Raw genomic sequence first — 15,079 nt, 5'->3', positions numbered from 1 at the left:
TAGCCTCACCCTCCGTTTCCCACTAAGTACAGGTGATTGGAAGGCAAAGAAGGAGCAAAGAGAGAGAGTTGGAAAAATTAAAAATGTTTTACTAATGCTACTAATAAAATAGACAAAATATTACAAAATATACAAAACCAATCTTGAAAGTCCCGGCATCCTTATCAGCGACCTTGCATTGCATTGCTATGTGTACCAAAACATGTATCTAGCTTTCAGAAAAGTGCAGTTACTAAGAAGACTTTAGCTGAAAGGAAAATTCACTAAAAGAGAAACTTGTCTTGTTTTTAACAAAACCAGGACACTATGTTACAGATCTCCTGTGGTGCTTGGGCTGGCTGTGATTTTGCAGACTGGGAGTTGAAACACTGTTGAAATAGAAGAGTGGGAAGCGTTTCTCTTGCTGTTTTGTGGTTTGTTGAAAGACAGCCCACACAGGAAGGGACAAAGTTTTGTTCTTGTATCTCAAGAAGTTATTGCCCCAGCATTAGAGAAGCTTGGATGATGTGATTTGTATTGCAGGTTGTATAGCTTCATCTTCTTAGTATTTTGCATAAAATTAGAGTTTTTTTGCACTTCCTTGACATCTTTGTGACACTCTTAGTCAACTCTTTCTAGAAGCTTTAATTGGAAAAAAGGTTCTCATGGAGTAATGTAGTGAATCGTGCATCAAACTGCTCCAGTTTTATAAGATTTTTGACTTTTTTTTTTTTTTTTAAGCCTTATAATCAGAAGAGATTTAGGATTTTAACCACTGGGTTGCATACAGTTTTTTCAGAGAGACCCTGTCTGGCAATGTAAGTTGTCATAGCAGCTGAACTTATCTATAGAGCAATTATTTGATTTATAGGATGATTACAACACTACTTAGGGTTTTTAATGCACATTTAATCTTTTGATTGTGTTAAGTCTGGATATGCTGGCAGCTAACCCTCCCATTTTTGAGGAATTTTATGTGGAACTTCATTTATGTTGTCTTCCTATTGATAGTATTTAAACCAGAATTGTAAACCTTAAAGATGCACAGTGTCATGCTTTTTATTGATTCCCATTTAATGATCTCACTCTTAACAACAAGGAGAATGGAGGCTTCTAAATCTAGACAGTGCTCCCCTATTCCCACCAGTCTAATTGAACATTAATTCTCTTGTTTCACAAATCCTTTGAGAGATGAATAGCCTAGATACATTTTAGAAACAATTTTTAGAGCCTACTTGCCAAATTATCTTAGTTGTCAGTTTAGCAAAAAGAGAACTTAGATGATAAGATGAAATTACCTACTGGAATTCTGGGATTTTGGTGACTAATGTGTTTTGGTTTTGTTTGTTTGTTTAGACATTCTTCCTATATGGATCAGCCGTCTAGTGATGGTGAAACTGGAACAAGACCACTCTAAGCCGACCCAGGATGAATCGGGTGCCAGGTGATGCAGAAAATGCTCACAGTAGCAGCGTGGAATCCTGTCCTCCCTTGCGGGATGTCCCCTCCATCAACCCAACGCATCTGATGGCAAGGATTGAGTCATATGAAGGCAGAGAGAAGAAAGGCATATCGGATGTCAGAAGGACTTTCTGTCTGTTTGTTACATTTGATCTCTTATTCATAACCTTGCTGTGGATAATAGAATTAAATGTGAGTTTTCTTTTCAGTGCCTTTAGACTTTATTAATTTATTTATTCACTTCAGGAATGGTTATTAAGTTACCCTCTTCTGTCTCAAGTTATAACCTTGGTTATTGATCTGACATTATGAAGTTTCAGGAGCTGACTGTTGAAGTAGTTCATTGATATAGTGAAAAATACACTTTCTGATTTTATTTTAGAAAGCAGACTGCTTGTCTGAATGCTGTAATTTTGGGGCTAGACTTCTGTTGTCTCTCTAGGTGGGAAGACGGTTGTATCTGGTACATAATGTTAGCTTGTCTCAGAAAAGCAGCATAGTGTTCTGATGCGTTTCTTTGTTTAGGCCAGTTTCTCAACTGCTTGTTCAACTAAGAGGAGCAGGGTCTGGGTTTGATTCTCTTGTGAGGGACTCAGAGTACAGATTTTCAGATTAGCACTTTCAGAATATTCAAGACCCCCTACAGAAAATGCTACCAACTCTGGTGTTTCATTTTGAATGCTGCAGCATAACAGAACCTCAAGATCTTAGCAGTTTTTTTTTCTAAAAAGCTTCATTTTGAGGATAATATATTACAAACAAGAGTCTTACACTGCCAAATGTCATCAGGAATGAAAACCAGTTCTTTGTCTTCTGAAGTCATAATATTAGAATTCATCATTTGAAATCTGGGATCTGATGCATGGTTAGTTTTGTTTTATTTTGTTTTTTAAATTAAGTTTTATTCATTGGTAAGTCAAATAGGACTGTGTTAGGACTGTCCATATCTGGTACATAAGTAACAGGACTTCACAATTACTGCCAGAGTTCCTGTAAGTATTGTTTTCCCTTTGTTGCTGTTATCCAGTGTGCTTAGGTATAATTTATTTTTAAACACTTCAGGGAGTGGGTCTGTGGCAGTTCAAGCAAACCCTAAATCAAGGCTGTCATGGTTCTCTCTTCATCTTTATGTTAACATGGTGCTCATGCAGCCGCACAGTGAACAGCTTGGCAGAGGAGAAGCTGATCTTCCTTATTTATGCTGGAAACAGATGATCACACCTGATGCTGTAGAGGAACCAAGGGGAAGCCTTATTTAGAGAGTTTTTTGTCAGGTGACTGTAGAGGGGTGGGAGAGGAGAAGAAATAGAAGAAATTTGGGGTTGGAGTGCATAGGCAGTCCAGCGCTATAGTTGGGAGACATTTGGAAGTGTCTAGACTGTATTGCTTTGAGATGGTGAGGATATGTTGCTGGTGTGCTTTGGTACCTGCTTTCTTTGAAAGGATGACAATAGTAAAACTCAATATTAAAGCCTTCTGTTGTTGTTGTTTTCCAGTGCTTTACATAACTATTTCATGCAGTGCTTATTTAATCTAATATTAAAAACAATAGGATGTGGACAATAAGGTTTTTCGCTCCCATCTCAGATGTATGCTTCTCTTATTCTCTGACCCAATACATCCTAAATTGTTTTCTTACTAGCCCAGTTTGAACATGAAAGTGGTGAGTCATTCCATTGGAAAAGAACACAGTCGCCAAGGATGAACTAGTTTTGAATCCTGCAAAGAATTAAACTTGGGCATTAGTTATTTGTGGGAGAATGGTCTAATAGTTGCAGCTTCAATGTTTTTTTACAGTGGCTTCTTTTGCCCTCTTGAAACAAAGTGTGTGTATGCTGATAAGGAAAAGATCTGGAGTATGAATTCAGTGACTGTTTTGTTTCCTATTTGCTAAAATGTGACTAACTAAAGCGAGTTTCTGGATGGCTTTTTGATCAGCTGTTTTGATCCTCCTTATGAGACATAAAATGTTCTGAATTTGTGTAACATACCTTACTTTTAATCATTTATTCCTCCCTCAACAACTTGTTTGCTTTTATTTTGATGCACTCTGAAATAGAGCTTGCACAGGCTAGCTCATAATCCTAAATGTTTTCACTTTGAAAATTATATGCAGTCATGAAAAACAAATAAGGACACTAAACTTGAAATTTATATTCTTAGCATATATGTCCTCTGTACTTAGTTTATGATCGTTTTGTACATCAGTGGGGAACTGTTAATTTCATCTTTCAGATTTGTGTGGATTTTGGCTTCAGTAACTTCTGTTCTAAAGCTGTGTGTGGTGGTTTTTCTTTGCAGGTAAAAGGAGGCATTGAGACTACCTTAGAGAAAGAAGTCCTACAATATGACTACTCTTCTTCATATTTTGATATATTTGTAAGTGTTCTTTAAAAAAAAAAAGATGAAAAGTATAGATTTTCAACATTCCTTCTTCCAAATATGTTCTCTAGTTTGAGTCCTGTGAAAGGGTTGATCTTTTATTGGTAATTTAAACCAGAAGGACTTGTGCCAGATTTCACCCATCTAGGAGTTGCCCAGTCCTGCTTTGGCAGCAGGCTCGTGGAGCCTGAGGATAGAGATGCTTAGGCACACTTAAATTGCATCTTCTGCTTTGGGGGTGGTGGAAGAGCAGATGAAAAACTCAATCAAGAATATGAGACTGATGCAACGTAAAGATAATTCATTAAAAGACCAATCCCAATAGTTATGCAGCTGTAAAATCGTTTTGTTTAAACTGGCATTTTTGTCCTCCCACAGAAATAAGTCAGTTGCAGTGAGGAAAGACTTAGTCTCAGGTTGGCCTGTATAGGTCATTTTTTTTCAGATTTCTGTGTTTTAACTCAATCAGGACTTTTTAATGTTCTACTAAAACCAGATGACATGAGGTACAATTCTCCTTTACTATGTATAAGCACCTTAAGCACATGGGATGAACTCCTACTGCATTAGGAAATTTGCCTTTCAGCAAGGTTGTAACTCTGTAGTTGCAATGCATTTTGCACTGCATGGACCACGTCACTGATGTCTAAATAAAAGCTGTTTCTTTACAGTTCTTCTAAACGGCCCCGTGTTTTTACAAGATCATTAATTCTCCCAGATCTTGTTTGCCTGGCAGAGGTGAATTGGTTTGGTATCATTATATTGATGACTCTATCCAGAATGCCTCTTTGAAACTAGGGTAAAAACCTGTCCTTGCTTCTGTATTGAACCATGTACTGTGTCAAATGGAATGAGATACTGGACACAAGACCTTCATATGCTAGCAAACTATGCTGCTTCTTGCTTTCTCTCCCATAATTAATTTGCTATCAGGTTCTCCCCGATATATACCTTACTGCAGAAAGTAAAAAATGTTACCTGTAAATGTTGATGCCCTGGAAATTATTTTGCCCTGTAGTTCAACCAACGGTTAAAAACATGTAGTACAAAATAATAGACTTTTTTTCTGGGGACGGAAGTATGTGATTGAATTCTGCAAAATGATTTGTGGGCTAATACAGGATTTCTTGTGTTTCTGCTACAAATCACTGGAACGTATATATTTGCATAAGATTAAATGGGTTCAATGTACCTCTGCCATGTCTGTCCATGATTTCTATTCATTTCTAGTGTTTCACATTTTTTAGATTCTGAACACATCTTTTAACAGTTGGAGGCAAATGAGGGCTAGGGTCTCGGACTCAAAACTCTCATCTGTCAGCTACTAATTTCATTTTCTGGCCTAAAAATACTGTAACTTACCTTTCTTTACTGCAAAATTTTTGGAATGGCTTGCTTCTGCAGGTATCTCCATAAAGAATAATTGATTGTTGCAGCACTAATATGTCAATAAATGCTAAAAATACAGTAAGTAGAAAATTGTTTTTAAAAACTCTTCCCATTTTGCAGTTGCATTTGTGAAGTTTTTATAGTTTTTTTTATTACATTCTTGTGCAGCAGCATGCCACTAAGATTAGTGGGATGCAAAGTGATGCTCAAGGTATTTGCTGGATTAACTGCATCTAGATTTAGCTGCCTAGATTCCAGTCGGGTAAAATGATCATGAACATCCTTTGTGTAGCTTGCTTATGTTTCTAACTTACTTGTGGAATTGCACATGCTTGCATATTTGAGCCTACATAGGCATAGGCTGAGTAGTGTTGTTAGCTTTACAAATGGGGAATTATGTTCTGTTTCTGGTTTATAAGCACACATTCCAATTTGTTTCTCGACAGCAGAACTTAGATTGCCCTGTTTTAAGTTGTTTTGTAAGCAGTTAGTATTTTCAGTGAGCTCAGAATCTTGTGGTTCTTCTTTGTTCTGAATTAACCAACAAATATTTTTTTCCTTTCTCTATAGCTACTGGCAGTCTTTCGATTTAAGGTGTTAATACTTGCATATGCAATGTGCAGACTGCGCCATTGGTGGGCAATAGCTGTGAGTAGTAGCCAAGCATAATGCAGTTTTAACTAGAATGGACCAAACAGAAAAAAAATTTAGATGCCTCTTAACGCTTGTATGTTAAGAATCATCTTGATGCTATATATAAAAATTTGCTGTACAGTAACAGATTAAAAACTTCTGTTCTGGAAGATTTTCAGCCTAAAGACAAGAATTTAATAGCAGAGTGGGTGTGGTCCCTTATTAGGTATCATGTTAATACAAATCAAAGACTTATTTTGAATCCAGTATGGATGGCTAATCATAACCACTTGTTACATCTGACTTGTTAATCGATGTTTGAAATATATTTGCACATGAAATTGTGATCTGTATTTCAAAAAGAAGAATTGGTGTTATTGTACCAGAGATCCAGCTGTCCATTAACTCCCACATTCTAGGCTTTTTAGTTTTAGGTGCCAGCCATTGAGCAGTAGCACTTGTATTGCTTCATGCTCCCATACAAAATGTTGAATATGCATCCCTTCTTAGAAAATAAATTCTTGGCAACTATGGGTAATGATAATTTTTTTCAGTGGATTGGACCAAAGATCTTCTATGCAGCTGTCCTGTGTAGATGAGAAAGAATGCATAACCTGATGACAAATTCATATTTCTACCAGTTAGTACTATAGATTGTAAAACAATAGCTACGTTGCTGGCTTGGTACATTTGCAAATCTTAGACTTTTTTTCCCCTTACACTCTGGTAGGTGCATGTAGAATGTTTTCATTTATAATTTTCTTCAAGTGAGCAGCATACAGTTTGTTTAGTAGTCTGAGATTACATATCATGGGGTTTTTTAATTGTATTATTAGCATGGCACAAACACATGCATAATATAACTGCTGCTCTGTGTTTATTTTTAAGTGCATGCCTGTTAGAATCCCTTACTCTTAGTTGTGTACCTTCAGAGTATTTCTTCCAATAACATCCTCCAATGTGATGCTGTTGGTTGAGAGGTGCTGAGAGTGAACCCATCACAGTGGTAAAAAACAGATATATAAAACTTCACTGAAGGTTTTGCAGAAACCAGTAATCTTAAAATCCTACCTGTGCTTAACAGAAGCTAGTTGGGTTCTGCTATTATTTAAAGTATTGCTGGACACAAATGCACTTAGAAGCATTGCTTACGTGAACAGGATTTGTCCAATGCTTTTTTTTTTTTTTTTTTAATCAAGTGTTTTATGCAGCGTACCGTTTTTTACATGTCAGGGAACATCAAGTCTTCAAAGTGATTAATTTTACACAATCTCATTATGTGAATTTAAATATTAGTTCAAATTTACTCATGCAAAGATGTTTTGTCATTTGAAGTGGATCTTTGGATTTGGATGGTAGTAAAAAGCTTTTGGAGCAATTGCTGTTTGCTTTTTCCCAAATACATAGGTAGATGATTTTTTTTTTTAAGGGACTTGATGAATAATATATTGCATCTTCATTCTACAGTAGTATTTCAATTTATATAACAGCATCTGTGCAGCGTCTATACTGCCTATCTGTTATGTGGAATTCAACATTTGGACATGTCTGTATTAAAAGTTACTTATATTGAGAAGATTATTATAATAGTACTTGAATTCTGTCATACCCAATATGTTTTTATTAATCTATTATCTTGCTGCTGTTAGTAAATATTTAAAATTGTAACTGATAGATAATGGCAGAAATGAGAAAGTAAATCCAGTGATTAGCCTTAACTGTTTTTACCCTGTCTCTTTCAGTTTACAACAGCAGTGACCAGTGCCTTTTTATTAGCAAAAGTAATTATTTCCCAGGTACATATTCTAATCACATGTTTGTTTTACTTTGTTGTTTTCTTGAAAGTGAGATTCTTGTGGGTAATTTCTGTAATTTTGTGTGGTTTTGTTTCCTTAAAGCTGTTCTCACAGGGTGCTTTTGGCTACGTGCTACCCATCATATCCTTCATACTGGCCTGGATTGAAACTTGGTTCTTGGACTTTAAAGTGTTACCACAAGAAGCTGAAGAAGAGAACAGTAAGCTTTTGGTTTACCCTTCAGTCACTGCATTTGGCAACATTTGATCCTGTGTTACCTGGCAGAAGAACGCTTCTTTTAGCTTCTCAAAATATGAAGAGCTGTGGGAAAAATTAAATCATATGGCTTGATTTTTCTTTTTCTAAAAAGAAACATGTGCCTTCAACAAACTAGGTTTTTAATGAATTTAAGGAGGCGAAGTTAACAGTTACAAGGGCCAGATAAGTAATTTGTCAAGCACTCAGGAACGTATATAATTTTGTATCCTTAAGACATGAAAATTTAACTGACTTGGGCTTCTAAGTTTTTTGGGGGGGCGCATAATGCGTAGAATAAGTTGCTGGTTCCTCTTTTAGGAAGAGTAGGCACAATAACCAGCTCCATGTCACTAACTTTTCTTTTGAGGTGGAAAAGGGAAAGCAAAGCAGTATTGTGAAGAGTTTGCTTCATGCACAGACAGAATGAAACCAGAACAAGTATGAATTTCAGCCTCTTCAAGATGAGGCAGCAGGTCATCTGATGCTCAGTGTACTCAACTAAATGGAGGAAACCCACTGATTTAGTTGAAAGAGTGTATTGCTTGAGTGGTGAGGAAGAGAAAGCATAGATTTCTCCTACAGATGTTTTGTTAGTATCAACAGCAGGAGAGTAACTGTACAGTGAACCTGTTGTTTGTTCATCACTATCTGAAGTGCAGTCTGAAACTCTGTTGGAAGGGCACAGCGCCTGTTACTTAAAAATGAAAACTTTACATGGGCATGGATTACTCAATTTTTTTAGAGCTCTGAAATGTGGTCTTTCTGTTTTGGCCCCTTCTGTCATCTTTTCCACCACTCTAAGAAAGAAGTTGATTGAATGAGTACGTTGGGTTTTGCGTAAAGAAACAGAAACTTGGGGTACCTTTTTCTTTGAAGGGGGGGTACAGTGAGGAGATACAGCTGCATCACACCTTTATCTCAAAAGATAGAAATCTAACCAATTCAGAGACGTTTACATGTTTTATAGTGAATATTCATGGACAAAGCATTTAATACATACACATATAAATACTTGATGATCATATTCATAAAACTGAGATATTATAGGCAAAGATACTTTCTTTTTCTTCATTCCTTGAAATCAATGGTATTTATTCAGAAGTATGTGCTTTTAATTTGAACTTTGCATATATGCCAAAGAGACGGGGTTTTGCTGGAAAATGCTGGTTTTAAGCAATTAAGTCAGACAAAAGTTAGGCATGGTTGTGTTGTGTGGTGGTACTTATATAGTGCCTTATTTCCTCTTAAATCTAGGCAGATAATGAAGCCAGATTTTAATATTTTTTTTATTTTTGACCAGGTATTTTTCTCTCCTGTCTTTCATGGGAGTAGAAACCTTACTGGGTTTTGTTTGTTTGGTGGTGGTTGGATTGGTTTTGTGTTTTGTTTAATCACAAAACAGCAAAAAAAAACAAACCAAAACCAACCAAACAAAACCCCGACACAACACTAAACCAAAATAACAGAAAAACCCACACTAAACTGTCTTTTCACTGAAGATTTCCAGCTCTAGAAGTTTCCTTCTGTGAGCAGGATTTAAATCTAAAATCCACCCGGTATATGTCTTCTAGTATCTTGTGACTTGTTAAGTATGGAGACTGACATTCCTCTTTTTGACATAGTGGAAATAGAAGTAAAATAGTTGTCTCCTTTGGAGACTTCATAGAATAACAGAATCATAGAATCATTTAGGTTGAAAAAGACCCTTAAGATCATCAAGTCCAACTTGTTAATAAAACAGAACTAGTTAATAAACTAAAATGAAATGAAGAAATAGTATTTTGAGTTGTAAAGTGTTGTTTTAAGAACTGCTGTCTACCTCAGATAGCTCTCCTGATTCAGTAAAACGTAAAAGTTTTATTTGTTTTCCCCATCAGTCTTCATGTGACAGATAGTAAAGGATGGGAGTTAATATCCGTATGTTGACCCAAAATGCCATCTCTGCCCTGTTATTATCAGAATACCTGTTGATGGCAGCAAGGATGAGATGAATTACTTTCTCTCCCAACCCTTTTTGGTTTTTATCCTGTATTAAACACACCAGAAAAGCCCCATGTCATTTCCCAATCACTTTCCTGATTTTAGATGAAACTGGAGGTTTCATCTAAAAGGAGTTGAAGGTTGGAATAACTACCTATGTCGAGAGAGATAAGTGCAAGCAAGCCATTAATGAGGACTCTTATAGTGACAAAGTGAGAAAATAATTCATTTGGTTATGTGTTGCAGCTCAATGATAAAAAAAAATACATATTTCAGAGTTTTAGTTAGCCAGTGGATACTGATGAACAGATTAGAAGGAAGGATTCTTTAATTCATGTATACAGTACCTCTGTTTTGCTGGCGTGTGTCTCCTTAGCTGCCTGAAGTTATGCGTAAGACATAAATGTTAAATTCACAGTTTGCCTTTTCGTGAGATATTTTTTGATAGAACTTGTTAGGGACGCTAATACGACACATCGGTCTTCAAGATTCTTCATCATTACTTGATCTTTAAGATGCTATGTGATAGCATTAAGGATTTGTATTTTGTTTTGTTGTTTGTTTTTTTAATTATTATTATTTCTTTTAGGATTTTTGATAGCACAGGATGCTTCTGAACGAGCAGCTCTTCTTCACCCAGGAGTCCTCTCTGATGGACAGTTCTATTCTCCTCCTGAATCTGTAGCAGGTAGTTGCATTCACATAGTGAATGATTTTTTGTATTGACATTGAACTCCTGTGTATTTCTCCCTCCTCAGAGTGTAAAGTGAGGGAAGAGTGAAGGGAAAAGTATTCCCCTTTTTAAATGAAAAGTGTACTTTACAATCCTAAAACGAAAGACTCTTTTTATTCAGTAATTCAGTTTAGTTACTACCTATCAGTTGAATTACAATATGCATAGTTAATGGGGCTTCTGACATACCCCAAAGGTTTTAAAAGCAATGTAAATCTGAAAGAAAATGGTACTGCAACTGAAAGGAGGCGGTTATTGTTTGTTTCTTCCATCGATGATCCCTATGGACCCCTTCCAACTTGAGATATTATGTCACCTCTTATCTGCTAGCAATAGTGTTTGCATTGCAATGCACTATTAAATCCAGCCTGAACTTGGTACTTTACAGTATCTTGGGGTAGACAGTGAACCTGAAACTGCTCTAAAGCAAACTGAAATTTCAGTCAGAGGCTCTTTTTCTGTCTCATAGCAAAAAGAAAAAGCCTTCTCTGTATAAAAAGGCTAGCTGTGTGCGTACATTAAACTGGGGGCAAGTGTTAATTCCATCTTAACTCTGCGTATCATGTGCTTTGTTCTAGTTGAGTTATGAGCCACGTAAGCAAATAATAAATGGAAATACTGCAAGATTTAAGAATGTGTTTGCAATGATTTCAAGGAAATAAGTAATTTATTTAAGGGCTGAGTAGATTTGAGTTATTTGAGGATATAGCGTGAACCTTCAAATCCCACGTCAGTCTTTTTACCTTAAAATGTGAATCTCTTCTGTAAAGCTGTGCCATATTATGCAAGATATTTAAAATAATATCTGCTAATTGCTCCTGATACGTTTGCCTGTTTTGCATTGTGGAGTGATAAATGTTGATGTTTTTCAGTTGAATGGCTGTCTCTATGGTTGCTGAGCATCTTGGCATAATGAATGCGTTAGAGCTCCATCTAGGGATGGCGAAGCATTAATACAACGTTGAGTATAACGATTCAAAATTAAAACATATTTTAGTTAAAGCTGTGAGTCTGTTTTGAGAAATAATGATTGGAAGTATTATGCTGGATTCAGCCTGGGATATTTTTGGCAACAGAACATACAGTGTAAGAGGAGGTGTAAGTGGAGCAAACATGTTTTGCGTGGCAGTTTGGCTGAGTGGGTGTTGCACGTGCAGTGGGCTGTTGTGCCTCAGCATGCATGTGGTGACTACAGGTATATGATTGTGCTACCACTTATTGTGTCAGCTTATTGAATGGCTGCTTGTCACTTGGGTTTCAGTAACAGCTCATGTGCGTTCTCCTCATCTGCCCTAAATGCCAAGTTAATTAGTTTAAGCATCCCTTTATGGGTATGAGAAGCAAAAGAAATAATCAAATGAATATATTCAAGCTAAAACATATAGACACTAGTAGCTGCAAAGTATTCTGAAACTGTTAGATGATATACAGAAAAAAAAATCTGACAAGTAAAGATATTTTCTTCAAAATTCTGCATTTCTTTCAAATAAGGCAAATTAGAGAGTGTTCTAAGAGGATAATGTTTGGTTTACTTACCTTACATATTGATTGGAAAAATACTAGAGATAAACTATTCCCAACTGATTCCTATCTTCCTTTTCAGGATCTGATGAAGACTCTGAAGAAAAACAAGACAGTGAAAAACCAGTTGTATAGCAAATATGAAAAAGCAGGTAAGTTCCTTTGCACAGAACCTGGGTATTCCTAAAAATAGTTTTTATTTCCTTCCCAAATAATTTGAACAGTGGGCCAACTCTTAAGAGTTCATCATCTTTGAACCAAATATGTCTGTCTTAGCAGCCTTCAAGTAGGAAATCCTGCCAGGCTCTTGAGAGCCTGTAGTTGGGCTCCTCTGCTGCTGAGTTCTGGTTAGGCCAGGCTCAGGGTCTGAGAGCGCTGTTCTGGAGTACAGTGTAAAAGGCTGCAGGCTCAGGATGGAAAACTTCCAGCATTTATTTGTTTATCTGTTCTGGAAAGGACAGTGGTGGACCAGCTATGTAAAAGCTCCTTATCTTGGAAGCAGGGAGACATATTTCTTTGGAGATGGCAATGCAAGGGGGCTAGGAAGAAATTTTCTTTTAGTTTAGATCTAGGACAAATATACTCATCTTGGAGATTGCATGGGCAAAACTACTTCAATATTTCCCCTCAGTCTGTTAAATACTACAAATGGGTTACATTGGAGCAGCTGCATCTTAAGATTTTTGTAGTGTACGTCAGTTAAATATGAGACATGATTTCCTTATTTTGGAAATCACTTCATTTACTTTTGGAATTATCATGCCCCATGCTTTGACTTCACCACACGTGGCAGAGCTCAAGATAGAGGAGGTATTACATGTTCTTGAGAAGCTGAAGCTTCTGATTTGAAATAGTCTAGTGCCTGTCTGGAAGAGTGGATGACCTTTTCAGCCTCCCCATTTTCAAGATCTGTTGTCTTGTCTTGCATCTTCATTCATCCTGACTTGTGTGATCTGTTACAGGAAGAAAATCTCTGAGGGAAGTTCTTGGGGTTTGGAAACTGGCAAGAGAGTGTGGCAGACTTGCTGGTGGAGCTGCTGACGGGAGAATTTGTCCATTGGAAAGCAAAGGGAATGGTTCCCATGTACTGTAATACCTCACGAAGATGTTCCTTGTTGACATATGTATATTAGGTTGCCTCCAAGGTGGTATGAAAATATTTGTCCATGATGTATTATTATTCAGTGATTCCTGAAGTTGATCTTCTCATGACTAGGTAATTACTGAAAAGTGTTGTCTTGTGTACCTAATCGAGAGACTGGTAATATAATGAAGTAAAACTTCTCCACAGTGGAAGTATATTTAATGATTGTTGGGACTTGCTAGGTAAAATTATTTTATGTTATTGCAAATTTGTCATTAGTTTTATGTTTACTTTTTTTAACTCCATGCATTTTCTTTTTTAATGGATATGTTCACTTTCTAAAATAAAAATGTTAAAACATGGGTGATACATTATGGTATTTTGTTGCATTATCAACTTAAAATCTGCACGTACCACTCCTTTATTTCTTGTGAGGCAATGAGGATTCCAGTTTACATAGGTCTTGTGCAAAATGTGTTCCAGTGTCATTTGGTTGCCTGTAGGGATGCAGTGTTAGTAGAACATCATTTCTTTGTTGCATGCGTGATATCAAAAGGGCACAAGGAGTTGTTTGAAATAACTTGGTTCCCACTCCTGTACTGGTGGTGGATGTTATTTCAGGGTCAAGGAAGAAACTGGACTGAGCCTTTGCATTACACCAGTAGTAAAAGGAAGGCAGTCAATCATTCTATTTAAGTGTTCAAGTAGAAGATACTTATTTTCAGATACAGATCTTAGGCATTTTCTGATGCTTGATCAAAAAAGTTTTGGGTAATACGTATTTCCTACGTAAAAGAGAATGTAAGTGTTGTAGCTTTCCTTGTATAGCCATTAGGTTTTATTGGCAAGCCACACAGCAAGTAGTATGTACCATGTTAACTCACACATTTGGACTATATTGCTTTGTAATATTTCCATTGCTGTGGAACAGAAGCATAGTAGGGAGAAGACAGGATGGTCTGTGGGTGACTCTTCTGGTCACAGCTTTTCCTTGAGCCAGTACTTACTGTTCAGTGCAAGTGGAGGGGGAGATAGGTTACTAAAAGTGGGCTTGCATCATTAACCTGATCACTTGTTTAGTTGTCCTGTTGGAGTTGAGACTATGGCACCAAATAGACCATTCTGGGGGCAGTACAAGGGGAGAGGAAGAGGTGGAGTTGCAAGTGATACTCTTGAAGTCTGCAAGAGCTGCATTTAAGCAGCTTTAGAAATATCTCTCTTCTGCCTTGAGGAGCAACATGGTCTCTCAGGGACTGAGAATTGCATTTGAAGAGCAATCACGGCTCATTTTGGTGTCAACTAGAGAGGTCCTGTGGCAGCAGGTAGATGATTTTTGAAATGAAGTAGTGTGATTGAACCCAGCTAGGTTTTAACTGGAAAGAGGGAGCTGGAGATGAACGACTGTGCATCTGGCTTGCTGAGATTTGGGGACAGTACAATACTGGCTGTCACAATAGATTTCTCAAAGCTTATTTATTTTTGGTGGTGCAAGTTGTGCTCAGAAAAACAAAAAAATAATAGCAGAATCTAGAGTTGAGTGTGAGTATTTAACTCAGCTGAACTAATGTATGTCAGGCCTGGAGAACAACTTTTCATCCAATTATTCTATTTTCCTTTGAGTCATGAGTAGTAATTGAGTTGATTTGAGTAATTGAACAAGCTGGCAAGAAAGCAGCTCACCCTGAAGTTTTCTGGTTTTGAAAAGCTGAATCTGTGAACTGTTGTAAATGTAGAAAATGTGGCTGTGTGCTGTTTGTAATGTGTTGGTTTTGCTTTTTATTGGGCTTGAAAATAAGATTTGAAATCAGTCTTGTTTCAAGAAGCAGATATGAGTGAAGAATCTAAAAAGAAAAAAAACCTCAA

At 36.8% G+C, this 15,079-nt stretch overlaps 1 protein-coding gene across 5 annotated transcripts in view; it reads left to right on the top strand.

The window, feature by feature from the left end:
• The window catches only part of STARD3NL (STARD3 N-terminal like), a 31,832-nt gene extending 18,247 nt beyond the window's left edge, over positions 1–13,585 (top strand). For 2 of the 5 annotated variants that reach the window (XM_082045755.1, XM_082045756.1), the window contains 8 exons: positions 1,336–1,632; positions 3,742–3,819; positions 5,782–5,859; positions 7,587–7,640; positions 7,743–7,860; positions 10,468–10,566; positions 12,215–12,284; positions 13,095–13,585. In XM_082045755.1, coding sequence (XP_081901881.1) covers positions 1,408–1,632; positions 3,742–3,819; positions 5,782–5,859; positions 7,587–7,640; positions 7,743–7,860; positions 10,468–10,566; positions 12,215–12,267 — 705 coding nt within the window. In that variant the 5' untranslated portion in view covers positions 1,336–1,407 and the 3' untranslated portion in view covers positions 12,268–12,284; positions 13,095–13,585. The remainder of the gene's footprint in view (positions 1–1,335; positions 1,633–3,741; positions 3,820–5,781; positions 5,860–7,586; positions 7,641–7,742; positions 7,861–10,467; positions 10,567–12,214; positions 12,285–13,094) is intronic. The other 3 variants (XM_082045758.1, XM_082045757.1, XM_082045759.1) reach the window with 3 other exon arrangements.
• The last annotated feature ends 1,494 nt before the right edge of the window (positions 13,586–15,079 follow it).

This window comes from Streptopelia decaocto (assembly GCF_964273445.1).
Source record: "Streptopelia decaocto genome assembly, chromosome: 2".
NCBI lineage: Eukaryota > Metazoa > Chordata > Aves > Columbiformes > Columbidae > Streptopelia > Streptopelia decaocto.
This window is presented reverse-complemented; position numbering and strand designations above follow the sequence as displayed.